Source organism: Pediculus humanus, genomic scaffold (genome assembly GCF_000006295.1).
Source record: "Pediculus humanus corporis 1103172107395 genomic scaffold, whole genome shotgun sequence".
Taxonomy (NCBI): Eukaryota; Metazoa; Arthropoda; class Insecta; order Psocodea; family Pediculidae; genus Pediculus; species Pediculus humanus.
Window position 1 is genome coordinate 29574 of NW_002987021.1, and position 15940 is coordinate 45513.

Sequence of the window (15940 nt, forward strand, 5' to 3'; positions counted from 1 at the left end):
CATTCTCTCATTTATATATATTTATATTTATTTATGTACTTTATTTTAAATAATTTTTGCTTATATTTACAAAAAAAAAAAAAAATACACTCTCATGAATTTCGTTATACTTTTAAATTAATTTTATTTTATTGTATAACTTTAACCGTACACGTTTAAATGTCAATTTAAACGGGGGGAAGGGGAGGGAGGAGGGGGAGAAAGGGGGGGGCAAGGATGGAAAGTTTATTAAAGGTAGTTTTTCCATTTAAAAAATTACAATATACATATCGGGGTACCCTTTTTTTTTTTGTATACAAGGCCACAAGTATTTTGCGTGTATATCTTTAATTACACTTTAACAGTTTGTATAACAAAAAAAAATATTTCATTATAATTGCTTATATTTTTGATCGATAAAAGTAAAAAAAAAAAAAAAAAAAAAAAAATAACGACGGGGAACCGTAATAATAATAATAATTTAACAATTAAAGAGGTCATTTATGTAAAAAAAAAATTATTGTCGTCGTCGTCACAGGTGTTTAACCTTTTTTTTTTTTTATTCTTATCATTATATATTATTTGATTAGAATAATACATATTATATAAATCGTATGAAAAAACGGGGGTTCCCTTTTGTGGTTAACTTTATTTCCTTTAGTAATAATAATAATATTTTTTTTGTGTTAATGGTATGTATTTAATTTTAAATAATCAATCATTATTTATCACCGGGTAATAAAATTATAAGTTTTTTTTTTTTTTCGCCTAAAAATTAATTTAAAGCCCCATTTTTTGTTTTTTTTTTTTTTTTTTTTCACGTTTTTCCCCCGTGCACAGTCATGAAAATTACCCGTGAAAATTTTTTTCGGGAAATTTTTATTAAATGTTAAAATGGAAGCCACGTTGTTTAACAAAAACGGTCAAAGTTTACAAAATCTAATACAAAAAAAAAACAATTAATTATTAAAATCAATTAACTAAAAGGGAGGGGGAGGGGGGAGGGGGATGAGAGAGAGAGAGAGAAAGAGAAAACGATTGAATTTTTTCCATACTTTTTTTGTTTAAATTTTTATTTCACATCGAAAAATTTTGTTTTTTTTTCCAAAAATTTTAGCTTTTCCAGTTATAGGAAGTGAAGAAATAAGGAAAAGTTTAAATGGCAAAGAAAAAAAGAAAAGGAAAAATGTAAATTATTACAAAAACCGGAAATACTTTTTTTTTTTTTTTTAAATATATATATTTACGTATGGAAATTTAATGAATTCGTTACATATATATATAAAATTAATCGATAATTTTTTTTTTTTTAATAAAATCGATTTTTTTCTGCCTTTTTTATAATAAAATAAGTGCGTAAATATAATTTTAATGCGTATGAAAAATGCGTGAGAGAGAGAGAGAGAGAGAGAGGGAAAATAAGGGGATTCAGGGGAAAAACGAAATAATAATAATAACGACGAGAAGAATCGCGTGTTTTCTTTCACCCAACGTCCGTCTTTGTAATCTCAAGTAAGGTAAAAAAAATATAGGGGCACGAGAGTGTTAAATTTACGTAACGTGCCGTTTCATGCCGACGGTTTTTACCCCTATCAGGGTAATGCAGGTCAACCGGATATTGTGAAATATGGCTACTGCGGTCGAAAACCGGGTAAATTCAAAAGGTTTAAATAGTGAGTAAGAAAGAGGGTAATAAGCGTGGTAAGGGGTGGTAAGTGGGTGGGGATGGGGGCACGGTAAAGAAAAATAACTAAGAACACGAAAAGAAAATTTTTTTTTTTTTTTACCGGTTAAAAAAAAGGAAAAAGTTTTCCACCATTTTATTTGTTTACCGTTTAACTAACGTGTTAACTTATACAGTTTGCGAAAAGTTGGTTTTTTTTAAATACGAAGAAAAGGATACGAAAAAAAAAAGAAAAAATTTATTTCAAATTTCGTTAATAAGGTTATTAATATATTTATTTATTTATTTATTTTGTTTTAATTAAATTTGTCAATTTTTTTTTATTTAAATCGAAATAAAACACGAGAATCCGTCGTGGGTAATTTTTTTTTTTTTTTTACGGGTACTAATTAAAAAAAAAAAAATTATCGAGTACTGGTAGTAGTAGTAGTTAATAACGAGTAGGTACTTTTATTTGTTAATAAAATTTAAATCGTACGGGTATCAATAAAAAAAAATAAAATTATTTTATTTTACATAAAATCGATCCACGTGTGCATCAAAAATATTCCCTTTTTTTTTTTTTTAGTTTATTAATTTATTAAATCCCTCATTATTATTATTATTATTATTATTATTATTATTATTATTTATAATGTTATACCACAAGTTAATAAATTAAGTGATGGTAGTGTTAATGATAATAATAATAATAATGATAAATAAATAAATTTTTATTTAATAATTTATCGTGGGAAAAATTGGCATCCATTTTATTTTATTTTTTTTTAATTTTATTTATTTTTTTCGAAATGATTTATCAAATTTGTTTAAATAAATTTTCTAAATTGATAACAACCTCTTATCAATAATAGAATTTTCGATAAATCATCATCTCCTTCATATTTGTGTCGAATTTGTTCGATTTAAATTAATTATCGACATCGGTTTTGCAAATTTAATTTTTTTTTTTTTTTTTTTTCCTTTAAAAATTTTTGATTTCGATTTAATAAAAACAAAATGTCTGCCTTTTTTTTGCTTTAGTTTCGTGTATTTTTAATTAAAAGGAAAATAAAACAATTTTTTTTGTTCTTTTAAAGTTTCCCTCACTTAATTAAAAATTTTATATTAGCATGTAATCGTTAAAAAACAAAAAAATTTCTCCTTTTTATTTTACGACAAAATTATTATTATTATTATTATTATTATTATTATTATTATTATTATTATTATTATTATTATTATTATTATTATTGGTGTTCTAATAAAAAAAAATGGTAGCCTTTTTCATTATATTAATATGGTAATAAGGTAATTAAATAATGTTAAAAACTGTGTTAATATTTTACTAGAGTTTTTTTTTTTTTTGGTGGGGAGAATTTCAAGAGGGAGGGGGGGCGAGGGGGGTTGTTTTGCCAAAAATTTTACCATTTTATTTTTTTTTTGTGCGTTTGTGTTGTCGTATAATTTCTCGATCGTTTGTAGTTTTACCCTTATCTTATAAAATATAATTATTATTATTATTGTTGTTTAAAAAATTTAAATGTTTTCAGGTATGCTCGAAGGTCGACAAACGATTGATTCATACGAAGAAAATCAAGAAAAAAATAATAATGACGTTGATATGTCGGTAAGTTGGAAAAAAAATTTTTTTTTTTTTTCGTGACTAAAAAATAATTGAGATAAAAATTATATTAAGGAATTAAAAATTGGTACGGATGCTGAAGGTACAAACGAGACAAAAATATCATCGGAACCATTAAACGAAGTGATTTCATCTCGTAATTCTAAAGTTCATAGTCCGACACAAAAAATGGATAAACAATCAAGACCATCTAGTCCGGTACCTTTAAGGTTACAAGACGAAAGGCAAAAAGACGATTTCTATTCGGATGATTCGAGAGATGAAAATACATCATCCAGAGATACGGTTCTTCATATTGGTAAGTTTTGATTCCTAAAAATTTTTTTTTAAATTGTAAGGCGGACCCATGAGACCCCTTAGGTATATGAAAAATTTTTCTTCTCATCAATTAAATTGTCAAAATGGCGACCTAAATTCAAAATGTGACGTCTGACGCGTTTTCCATTCATTATTTTCAAAAAACGTAAACACAAACGGAAAAAATTTGTTTTGTTTTGTTTGTTCGTTTGTTTGTTTGTTTATACGTTTTTTTTAAAGACCGTGAATTGCAATATTCAATGACCCAAATCAAATAATTAAATAGGAGGCAAAAAATGATGTGAGTCTTGGGCTACGAATCATTTTCAACCGGGGGGGGGGGTGGAGTCAATGAATGAAAATGAAAACTTGCGCAAAATCTGGAAGAAAAATAAATAATAATAAAATTTAATTTAATTTAAATTCCGATAGATAGCAGCACGAGTAACAAAAACAAAAAAATTTTAATTTTAATTTACAAACGAACTCGCGTGAAAGGGGGTGGGAGGCGGGGAGCGGGGGCTGGGGGTAGGAAAGGAAAATGGTGGAGTGATGAAGGGTGGTGTAAAAAAAAATCAACCGAATCAAGGTGAAAAAGCTTTCGCACCGAAGGGTAGAAATCTGGCAAGTCCGAATTTAAGTTTATTAAGATTCAATTGAACGGGTCAAGGCGTTCGTTCGTTCGTTCGTTCGGTCGTTTGTTCGTTTGTTTGTACGTTTGTTCGAACGTCTTTTTTAATTCCGTCGTTTTTTATATTTAAAACGTTTTTAATTTTAAATTTTCCGCGTACCTGGTTATTTATTTATTTAAGTAAATAAATAAATTCACGTGTTATTATTTTTGTTTTTCTGCTACCACGTAACAATTTAATTGTGCAATTATAACAAATAATAATAATAATAATAATAAAAAGAAATCATGTTTCGTTTTTTTAAACCATCGCGTTTTTTTTTCTTATTTAAATTTTGTGTTTTTTGTTAAAATATTAAATTATTATTATTATTATTATTATTATTATTATTGTTATTATTATTATTATTATTGCGTGAGTGCGTAATTTATAAACCATATTCGTTATTACGTGAGTTTTTTTTTTTTTGGTCAAATTAAACAAAAAAAAAAAAAAATTGGTACAAGTTCTTGGAAACTAATTAGATCTATCATAGTTTTAAATAATAATAATAATAATATGTATTTCGTTTTTTTTTTTTTATTTAAATATAAATCATTTCGTTAAGGTGCCCTCATTACACCCCTCAAACCCACCCCCGAAATACCCCCTTTGGTCTGGATTAAAATTTTTTTATTATTTAAATTTCGTGCTTTTAAAACAAAAAAAAAAAAAAATTCGGTTGTCATTAACAAAAATAACATAAAAATACGTAAACGCGTGTTAAAGAGTGCATGCGTGTGTGCGTGTACGTCTATATAATGTTTGTTAGGTTTTCCCCCTGTAACCTCCTCCTCCTCCTCCTCCTCCTCCTCCTCCCCCTTCGAAATAATGATTTTTATCTGAAAGTCATAAATTACATGCACGATTTTGCAAATTTTTTTTCGTAGTAAACGGCTTTTTTCCAAAAGAAAAATTTTAATTTTTTTTTTTACCCTCTCGCACCCCCTCCCCCTTCAACCCCCCCCGTTATTCTTTTTTTACCTAATTTACAAAAATTTTTTACGTGGTTTGTCCTAAACGTTTACTCGCAAATTTTTCGACCTATTTTTTTTTTACTAAATTTGAATGAATATATTTTGAAAATAAATTAAAATTAAGTAAAAAAAATTGTGATTTTAAGTAAAAATAATAATAATAATAATAATATTAATAATAATAATAATAGTCCTTGGCCTCATTTTAACGGTTTTTTTAAAATTGATTTTAAAAATTTCTTATTTTTTTTTTTGTTTACGGTAACGAAAGTAAAAAAAAAATAAAAAATTATTAACGGTAATAAACTAAATAAATTATTTAATTAAAAATATATATTATCAATTATCATCGTTATCAATATGTTATTAGACAGTAAATAAATAAATAAATAAAATAAATAAATAAAAATGTTATGGATGTGATAACGTGTGATGAGTTTAAGTACAATCGAAGGTTCATCCGTTGGTACATTTTCTGATTTTGACGTTTTATCCGTCGTTACCGAATTCGGTAAGTTTTCAAATTAAATCCTAATAATAATAATAATAATGATGATGATGATGATGATTTTAAATAATACTCACGTAAGATGAGATTTGATAAACCCTAAAAAAGCTATTTATCGTAAAATTTAATTTAAGAAATGATAATAATGATGTTTCATTCGACGCGTTTTTCCCTCGACTAAAATTTCCACGTAAAATTATATTAATAATAATAATAATAATAATTATGTAATTTTTAACGAAAAAGAAAATTAACTAATGAAAGTGCAAGGAAAACGTTGCCTCCAGACGTCTAAATTATATCGATAAATATTATTTATCCATAAACTTTGTTAAAATTTATAACAAAATTATACGTTTAAGTTTTTTTTTTTTTTTTTTTCTGTAAATTTTTTAACGTTTTTTTTTTTTCGAAAGGGCGGTGTCCATATTTGTCCATATTATTAACAAATGAACGTTTTAACTTTTTTTTTTTTTATTAAATTGTTTTCATTTTTTATTTTATAAATTATTATATCGTTTATGTAATTTACAGGCGGTGGTAGTAGTGAAGGTGGTGGTGGTGGTGGTGTCGGTGGAGTAATCGTCGGAGGAGTTGGTGGGGGTGGTGGTGGTGGTGGATACTGGAGAGTATCAAGTCGACCTGCAAGTCCCGGTGGTGGTATGAACGACGGAGGTTCTGAATCTTCATCGATGCCACCGAGGCCAAAATCCAGGCCAGATCATTCGGCTAAATATAATAATTTATCATATTGGAGAGCGAAAAAACTCGTTTTTTATAAAAATGGGGATCCGTTTTTTCCCGGTTTGGAATTTAGATTTAAACCGGGAAGAGACGTCGGGAGCCTGGATGGAATTCTCGATAAGCTCAGCCTTAGATTGGATCTTCCATATGGAGCCAGATACATATTTTCAATGGACGGAGAGAGAAAAACTAGGCTGGAAGAATTGGAAGATGGTAATTCATATGTCGTGTCCAGTTATAAAACGTTTAAGGTAAGTAATCAAAAAAATTTTTTTTTTTTTTCGAAATTTTTAGACTTTTCCCTTTCCCTTACCCTCCCCCCCAAAAAAAAAAAAAAAAGTCGATTTTTTTTTTAATTATTTTTTTTTTTGGGGTTCTCCCGTGACATAATTAACGAAAATTAATCGGATTTTTATTATAATTAAAATTCAAGAACAAAATAATTTTTTTGAATAATAATTTATTAGAAAGAGAGAGAGAGAGAGAGAGAGAGAGAGAGAGAAAGAGAGAGAGGGAGAGGGGTTAAAAGGTTATAAAAACATAACGTTTAATTCAATTAAATATAATATCAATTCATTTGAAACGATTTTAAATTTTTTTTTTACGACGTAATTTCGACAATATTAAAAATGGCGGATTATAAAAAAAAAATAGAACACGTTAATCTTTATTTTCCATAAAATTTTTCACGCCACCCCCCTCTGTCCGCCCCCCCGTTTAATTTTTATTAACAAAAAAAAAAAAAGGATTCGACGTGACAAATTATACGAATTTTTATTTAATCAAATCGTTTTTATAATTACTGGAATTTGTAATTTACTGGAATGTTTAACGCGAATAATAATAATAATTAATGGGTGATCGGTGGTTTTTAAACAAATGAGAAAATATTATTTAAATAGAAAATCGATTTTTTATATATTTTCCACGATTTTCACGCCTTTCCATGTCTAATTTTTATTTTAACGAAAAATCAAAAAATTTTCCTTTTTTTTTTTCCATTATGTCGAAATTATTTTTGATTTGAAAAAACCCTAATAAAAAATTTTTTTTTTTTATTATTATTTTCTTCCGTTGGAAACTTATTGAATAATTATTACTAACCTTAACGACCCTTTCGGAAAAAAAAACAAAACAAAACAATGGAAAAATTTTCCAGAAACACATCATCCTTCTTAAATTTTTTTTTTTTCTTATCGTCCAAACAAAAAAAAAAAAAAAAACGTATATAAAATTTACATTTGCGTGCAAAAATGTTCACTCCGTGAATTTTTATTATTATTGTCGTTATTATTATTATTATTATTATTATTATTATTATTATTATTTACTATTAATGTTTTGGATATTCTTCCAAGTAAACGTAAAATTAAAAGGTAAAATTTTTATTACCCATACGATCGTAATAAAACAAAAACATGCATGAAACAAAACAAAATAAAACATAAACGATTTTCAATGAATTCTTTTCGGTTAGGATAAAAAAACGTTAAAAAAAAGAAAAAAGAACGAAATGTTTAAATTTTGAACGTTACAACCAATCGACCAATGAGAAACGATTAATTAATTATCTATTTTCTCATTGGTTGATTTTTCGTATGACGTAATTGTTGATTAAAAATTAATTGTTGTCGAACGTTACGTAGCGTTTTAAAATTTTGTGAAAATTTTATTATCGTTTAATATTTTTTTTTTAAAAAACCTGGAAAATTTGACGGAAAAAAATTGGGGGCAAGTAATTTTCTTTTTAAAAAAACGTCACAAAAATATATTTATTTATAATTTTAACCTTGATTTTATATATAAAAATTAAAAAAACGAAAAACGAAAAAAAAGCTTGTGTGATGGAGTCAATCGTAACCGTTCATTATTAAAAATTTAAAAATTTTTTTTTCTCCATTTTAAAATTTAAAACTTGAACACGTTTTTATAATATATTTATATATTATATATTATTAATACATATATTATTCCGCAACTTTTAATAAAATTAATACGAAAGGGGTAAAATTCATTCACGAACGACACGAAATCTTTTTTTTTTTTTTTTTGAAAAATTTTGTGTCACACATTTTTTTTTTTTTTTTTTTGAATTTTTCCAGAAGGTTTTAACGCCCTTCGAATTTTTATTTATTAACTTTTTTTTAAAGTTAAAAAAAAAAAAAATTATTTACATACGTGTATGTTCGTTCATATGTGTAAACGTCGTAAAAATAAAAAAAAAAATATAATAAAAAATAAATTATTTTTAATGTGTCAAGGAAATTTAAAAAAAAAAAAAATTTTTTCTTCAAATCAAGGATGAAGTCGTTTATTATTATTATTATTATTATTATTATTATTATTATTATTATTATTATTATTTAAAATAATGACGTCGATGCTCTCTCTCTCTCTCTCTCTCGATTTGATGCGATGCTGTTGTTCTATAGAAAAAAAAAAAGGAAAAATTTCATACGAAACCCGAAAAGAAAAATTTTGAGGTTGGAAAAAAGAAAAACATATCATTTTCATTCGTTATTATTATTATTATTATTATTATTATTATTATATTATTATATTATAAATCGGAAGTGTTTAAAATGTTTTTATTGGTATTTTTGACCTTGATAAGGTACGAACGTGAGAGTTTGCGCTGTTTTTTATCAGCCTTGAAGAGAATGAAAATCTCGGATAGAGAAAAATGAAAAAAAAAGGTTTCCAGTCACGCCATTCTTTATAATTATTATTTTTTCCGTTGGTGTTTCTCCAGCCTTGATTTACATTTTTCATTCCAGCGTTTAACATTTCCTCGGTCGTATTAAAAACCTTTTTTTTTTCTTTTTTCTTTCACTTCCTATTTTAATTTATATATTGAGTCACCTTCGATTCGTTTGAATGTCGGACGTTTTAATATTAACGTGATTTAATTTATTGCTGTTGCTGTTGTTTTTTTGGTTTTTTTTTTTTTTTTGGAAAATTTTTTCCATGTGATGTGATGATTACGATCCGCTTTTGTGTTAAACGGTTATATTAAAATTTTTTTTTATAAAAGATTTATTACCCCTTAATAATTAATTTGTTGTTGTTGTTTTGCTGTTTTGTATTTAAAAAAAAAAAAAATTCTGCTACGGGTTTCAAAATTACTGGTGATTAATTAATTAATTAATTATTTATTTATTTATTAGTAGTGTTATTATTATTATTATTATTAAAAACGAATAAAATTGTTTTTTTTTTTTGCTTATCACCGTTTGATAAAAATTTTCTCTCGTTTCATTCAATTTCAAAAAAAAAAAAGTCATTACGATTTCTATTATTATTATTATTATTTGTAGTAAAAATTTTTTGAAGGGCGATTTCGAAATTAATAATTTATTTAAAATGATCGTTAAAGTCAACGTCCCAAAGTTTGATAATGATAATGATATTGATAATAATTGATCGTTTTTTTCCCCCCCCCCCCATTCATTTAATGCGCACATTAACGGAATTTTTTTTTGTTTTGATCGGTGTTTAATGTGATTCGTCGTCGTCTCTAATTTTTCTCCAGCGATTATTAAATAAAATTTAAATTTAAATTATGTGTCCGAGTTTTACTTTGATATCAAATCATCAATTTGTTTGTAATAACGGAGTGAGTATCGAATAATGTCAGGGGAAAGTGGAAAATAAAAGGAAAAATCCATCTGGAAACTCCATTTTTCTTTTGTTTCATTTACAGAATGCAAGTTATGGTAAAAAAAATGGTACTTGGAGTTCTGGACAATCAACAACACCGATACATCAAAATCAAGGATGGTCAAAACCGTCATTAAGTAGAAAACAATCTTTGGGCGATGGTGATTTACCACCACCCGGAGGTGGAAAACCCAGTTCTGGAAGAGTTATTAGAATCGTCAATAATTTAGATCATACAGTTCAGGTATTTTTATAACGTAAATAATAATAATAATTTTTTTAAATGTACGCCTTATGCCTTTTTTTTCCTTTTTGAAAAGTGCCGAGTTTTATTAAATTTGAGAACGACACAACCTTTCGAAGAAGTTTTAGAAGATTTAGGACAAGTATTAAAAATGAACGGAGCCAAACGTATGTACACGGTATCCGGACAGGAAGTGAGAAGTTTTTCTCAATTACGAAATGAATTTGCCGACGTTGATACATTTTATTTAGGTTCTGGACATTATAGGTATGTATGTTTTTCATTTTTTAACGATTTTATAAATTAAAAAAAAGAAAAAAAACGCAAAAAGAAAATTTATTGATAAAATAATTTGAGGGGACACGAATTTAAAACGTGTGTAATTCGACACTCGTTATGTTTTGAAAGAGTGACGTAGGAAAAAACCGTTATTTTCAAATACAAAAATATGATTTTAATAAATCCCTAATTATTATAGACAATATGAAAGAGGATTCAGTCCAAGAAGATCTCGATCTCGTGCTGCTTTATCTGATGAATTACGAGAACCTCATAGCAGGAGCGTATCTAGGAGTCGAAGCAAAAGTCAACCTCGTGCAATTTACGATTCCGAAACGATTCGGGGAAACGGTGAGCAAAAAATGTTTAATTATGTGTGAGAGAGAGAGAGAGCTTATGTAGTATGCACACATAATGTAAAAAAATATTTAGAAAAGGCACGAAGGTTCGTTGGCACAAATACTTCACGATTTAGAAAACAAGCGCACGCAGAAGACAAAAAAATTCACAGCACGTTTTGGTTGAAAAGGTACAATTTTTTTTTTTTTTTGGGGGGGGGAGTATTCAAGTTATGTAATTTTTTTTTTTTTTTTTTTAAATAGATTATACTCTTCTTGAAGTTATGAAGGAAGATCCGATTCGCGTGACCATAAGAGGCATGAAAAGAACTTTTTATCCTCCTATTCATCACGCTCCTCAGGATAATACACCACCCGACAAAAGACTATCATTAAGTTGGGTATTTGGATATAGAGGAGTCGACAGTAGAAAAAATTTATGGGTGCTTCCATCGGGAGAATTACTTTATTTTGTTGCTGCTGTAGCTGTTCTCTACGACAGAGATGAAGATAGTCAAAGACATTATGTCGGTCACACAGAAGACATACAATGGTAAATATTTTTATTTTATCGGATGTCGATTTGAAAAAAAATTTTTTAATCCGTTTTAATTTCAGTATGGAACTTCATCCTTCACGGGAAATGGTTGCTTCTGGACAAAGAGGTGGTAAAAATAGAAAAACTCAGGCTCATATACGTATCTGGAGCACAGAAACTTTACTTACCTTATACGTTTTTGGAATGGGAGAATTCGATGTGGGAGTTTCTGCCGTTTCCTTTTCACAATTAGTAAGCAAAATATAAAAGGTAAATTTTTATGCAAAGGTTCGAACCTTAAGAGCTCTTTTTTCCCCCCTACAGAACGGTGGTAGCTACGTTCTAGCAGTAGATGCTGGAAGAGAAAGGATTATGTCGGTGTGGCAGTGGCAATGGGGTCATCTTTTGGGAAAAGTTGCAGTAAGTCTTTAATTCCCTTTCTTCCTTTTTTTTTGGGGGGATTTCAACTATAACAAATAATTTTTTTTCTTAAGACTTTACAAGATGAGCTCACCGGTGCAGTTTTTCATCCCTTAGACGATAATTTACTCATAACTCACGGAAAGGGTAATTTGACATTTTGGATAAGAAGAAAAGATGGTTTTTTTGAAAGAACGGATATAATCAAACCCGTGAGAAATAATTTGAAATCATTTTTGTCATTTTATTCGTAATTTTATTACATTAAAATAATTAATTTGATTTTAATATTTTTTTTCAGCCATCTCGAACAAACGTAACAAGCGTACAATTTGAACAAGATGGTGACGTTGTTACGGCGGATTCAGATGGTTTTATAACAATATATTCCGTCGATGCTGACGGTGCTTATTTTGTACGAATGGAATTTGAGGTAATATTTTTATATTTTAAATCTTCAAAATGAAATACCTTAAATTTCCCCCCTCCCCTTTGTTTTTTTAGGCTCATAACAAAGGAATAGGATCGCTAATAATGTTATCCGAAGGAACTCTTCTTTCCGGTGGTGAAAAAGATAGAAGAATCATAGCATGGGATTCGTTACAAAATTATAAAAAAGTAACGGAAGCCAAGGTAGCCAACCTTAACCGTTAAGAAAATAAAAAAAAAACGTTAAAAAATCACTCACTTAATTTTTTTTTTGTTATAAAATTTAAGCTTCCTGAAATTTTCGGAGGAGTTAGAAGTATTTATCCGCAAAGACCTGGAAGAAACGATGGTAACATATATATAGGAACAACTAAAAATAATATTTTAGAAGGTTCACTACAAAGAAGGTTTAATCAGGTACGTTTGTTTGTTATAAACCAAAACATTTTATCTTTGATAAAAACAATGAAAGCGATAAAATAAAATTTATTCCGGCTTTATTTAATTTTATATTCAAATCACGCAACTCATTATTAATGGCGGCCGCCCTTAAATGTAATATAAGTAAACATATACCCTTATGTGTGTGTGTTTAATAGGTGGTATTCGGTCATGGAAGGCAATTATGGGGTCTTGCCGTACATCCAGACGACGAACTTTTTGCCACAGCCGGCCACGATAAAAACATAGCACTATGGAGGCGTAATAAACTCATATGGACGATTCAGGTTCAATATGAATGCGTGTCTTTGAGTTTTCATCCGTTCGGTTCTGCTCTCGCCACGGGAAGCACGGAAGGTCATTTAATTATATTAAACGCTGAAAATGGAACTTTGATTACAACCGTTCGTGTTTGTGGGTCTCCTTTAACTTGCGTATCCTACAGTCCGAGTGAGTGAGAAAAACGTTTCTGTCCGAGGGGGGGGAAGGGGGTGGCGAAAGGGGGTTTTAAATTTGAATTATTTTTAGGTGGAGATACAATCGGTATAGGATCACAAAATGGTACCATATATTTATTTAGAGTGAGCAGAGATGGTTTTTCTTATAAAAAACAAAATAAAATCCGAGGGAATCAACCGATAATACAATTAGACTGGAGTTCCGATGGAAATTATTTACAAACCACAACATCCGATTACGATTTACTTTATTGTGAGAAAATTTTTATTACTTTCGTCCATTTTTTTTTTCTTTTTTTACTTTTCCGTCGTTATCATGTTTTTTTTTAATTAAAAGGGGATACGAAAGCTTTGATAGCAGAAAAAAGTCCGATAACAATGAAAGATGTTAAATGGTATACGCAAACGTGCACGACCGGTTATACAGTTTCTGGTATTTGGAACAACAGGTACTACCCGATGGCATCATTGATAATTACATTGAATCGAAGTTCAGCTCATGATTTATTAGTTACCGGTGATGCAGATGGATATTTGAGACTTTTCAGGTATTCTTTTTTTTTTTTAAAAATTAATTTTTATCAAAAATGACTTACGTAATGATAAAAAAAAAAAAAAATCAGGTATCCTTGTTTGAGTCCGAAAGCCGAATATACAGAAGAAAAAGTTTACAGTCTTCAAGTTGGTTGTGCGAGATTTTTATTCAATGATAAAAATGTTGTCACTGTCGGAGGAACGGATGCTGCTTTAATGTTATGGGATGTTATAGATGAATAAAAATTAATTTTTATTATCATTATCACTAACCGACTGACCATTTCAATATAATATTATCATTATTATTATTATCATTTATTTTAATTATGTTATTAAATAAGGGCATACAGGAAATCGTCGTGTTGAAATGACGTTCAATGAAATCAAATTAAATATTTAAATTCAACTAATATATTATAATTAATTTTTCTCAAATAATAATAATAATAATGATGATTTTTTAAACATTTTATTTAAATAGATAAATCAATCAATCGAAAAACAACAGCTTTAAATTATTAGTGCTTCCACTCAGGTTTTTTTTTTTTTTAAAAAAAATCATAGAATAAAAAAATCGCTTTTAGTTAATTAAATAAAATAAATAAATCGATTTCCTGTCGAACGTTATAATAATATAAAATTATTGAGAGAACGCTCTTAATAATATATAATATATATTATAAACTTCCAATTACAAAAAGAAAAAAAATATTTTTAAATATCTTATTATCTCTCTCTCTCTCTCTCTCTCTCTCTCTTATTGCGGTTGATATAATATTTAAGTGCACTAATTAATAATAATAATAATAATTAATTAAGTTTTTCATTATATACAATTTTATATATATATATAAGATTATAATTACTGCCATTATAATTAATTAATCAATTTAGTTTTAGTATTAGTATTATAGATATTTAAATTAAATAAATAATATTAAGCTTTTTAAAGTTTTTTGCAACATTTAATGCGGTTTTATTATTATTAATATTTTATAATAAATTTAATTTTAAATAACACTATTAATTTTGCTTATTATTATTATTATTATTGCCGTTAAAGGGAAAAAAATCTGATTATTTTTCCCCTCCTAAATAATTTCAATAGGTTTTTTTTTTTTTTTTTTTAAAATAATAAATTCATTTTTGTTTATATTAATGATGATGATTATTTTTATGATTTTAAAATGTGATAATAACCTCCTTAAAGAAAAAGAATATTATTATTAAATAGAAAGTCTTAAAAAAAAGAAATATGGTGGAGGCATGAAATCTCTCTAAGGGAGTAAGAATAAAAAAAAATGAAAAAAAATTTTTTTAACATCTGGTCATGGTTATCAACCATTTTTTTTTTTTTTTTAAAAACTATTTTCATAACTCATAAGAATTTTAAAATTATATATATTAATATTTAATAATAAAATATTACAAGGGAAAATGTTAAAAAAAAGGATTTTTATTATTTAATGTCTATTTCGAATAAAAATTTGTCTAGAAAAAATGAATGAAATAATTAAACGATAAGTTCGATACTTATTGAATTAATTATTTAATTTAATTATAAAAAATTATATAAACCATGCGACAAATTTATATAAGAGAACTTTTTTTTTTCCATTTAATAAAAGTTTGTAAGAAAATATTTTATCGAATAATCATTTATCATAATTTTACTCGAGCATATTGAAACATATTGTATAAAAATTACATTTGTGTGTCACTATTAGTTATTTTAAAAATGAAAACATATTTAGAATTCAGTATTAACTTTGCAATTTTTTAAAATTGCATTCTAATAATCAAAATTTTTTTTTTGTATATTTCACTCGCTTTTGCAGCAGCATGTTAAAAAAACAAACCATTGTGATTCCACATATTCTTTTCTAGAACTTTTGTTTTCTTTTCTCATATACATAACAGACCTATTTCATGTAACTTTTTCTGTTTATATACTTTTTAATTATTATCATCAATCACTACATATACTAAACTAAAAAACATTATTTACTCGAGTCGTTTAGGTTTTCGAATTTAAAATTATTTTAATTTTTCGATGAAAAATTTTGATTTCTTATTTTTCATTAGATTTCAATTGTAATAATTTTACCTTAG

General features: G+C 26.9%; 3 protein-coding genes across 3 annotated transcripts; all 3 read left to right on the forward strand.

The window, feature by feature from the left end:
- Window positions 1-3197: 3197 nt before the first annotated feature.
- Window positions 3198-3596, forward strand: Phum_PHUM045050 (uncharacterized protein; the record flags this gene model as incomplete). The annotated part of the gene is made up of 2 exons (XM_002423198.1): window positions 3198-3272; window positions 3342-3596. 2 exons carry the CDS (start codon window positions 3198-3200, stop codon window positions 3594-3596), a joined length of 330 nt encoding a protein of 109 aa, XP_002423243.1.
- A 2068-nt stretch (window positions 3597-5664) lies between these two features.
- On the forward strand, window positions 5665-6874 carry Phum_PHUM045060 (uncharacterized protein; the record flags this gene model as incomplete). The annotated part of the gene is made up of 3 exons (XM_002423199.1): window positions 5665-5743; window positions 6371-6735; window positions 6779-6874. The coding sequence occupies 3 exons, from the start codon at window positions 5665-5667 to the stop codon at window positions 6872-6874; spliced, it is 540 nt and encodes a 179-aa protein (XP_002423244.1).
- A 2192-nt stretch (window positions 6875-9066) lies between these two features.
- Phum_PHUM045070 (WD-repeat protein, putative) lies at window positions 9067-14068 on the forward strand (the record flags this gene model as incomplete). Its single annotated transcript, XM_002423200.1, has 15 exons — window positions 9067-9078; window positions 10188-10388; window positions 10465-10655; window positions 10867-11018; window positions 11288-11558; window positions 11624-11795; window positions 11868-11963; window positions 12038-12175; window positions 12265-12378; window positions 12468-12612; window positions 12700-12809; window positions 12992-13283; window positions 13362-13544; window positions 13629-13839; window positions 13915-14068. 15 exons carry the CDS (start codon window positions 9067-9069, stop codon window positions 14066-14068), a joined length of 2442 nt encoding a protein of 813 aa, XP_002423245.1.
- Window positions 14069-15940: the final 1872 nt, after the last annotated feature.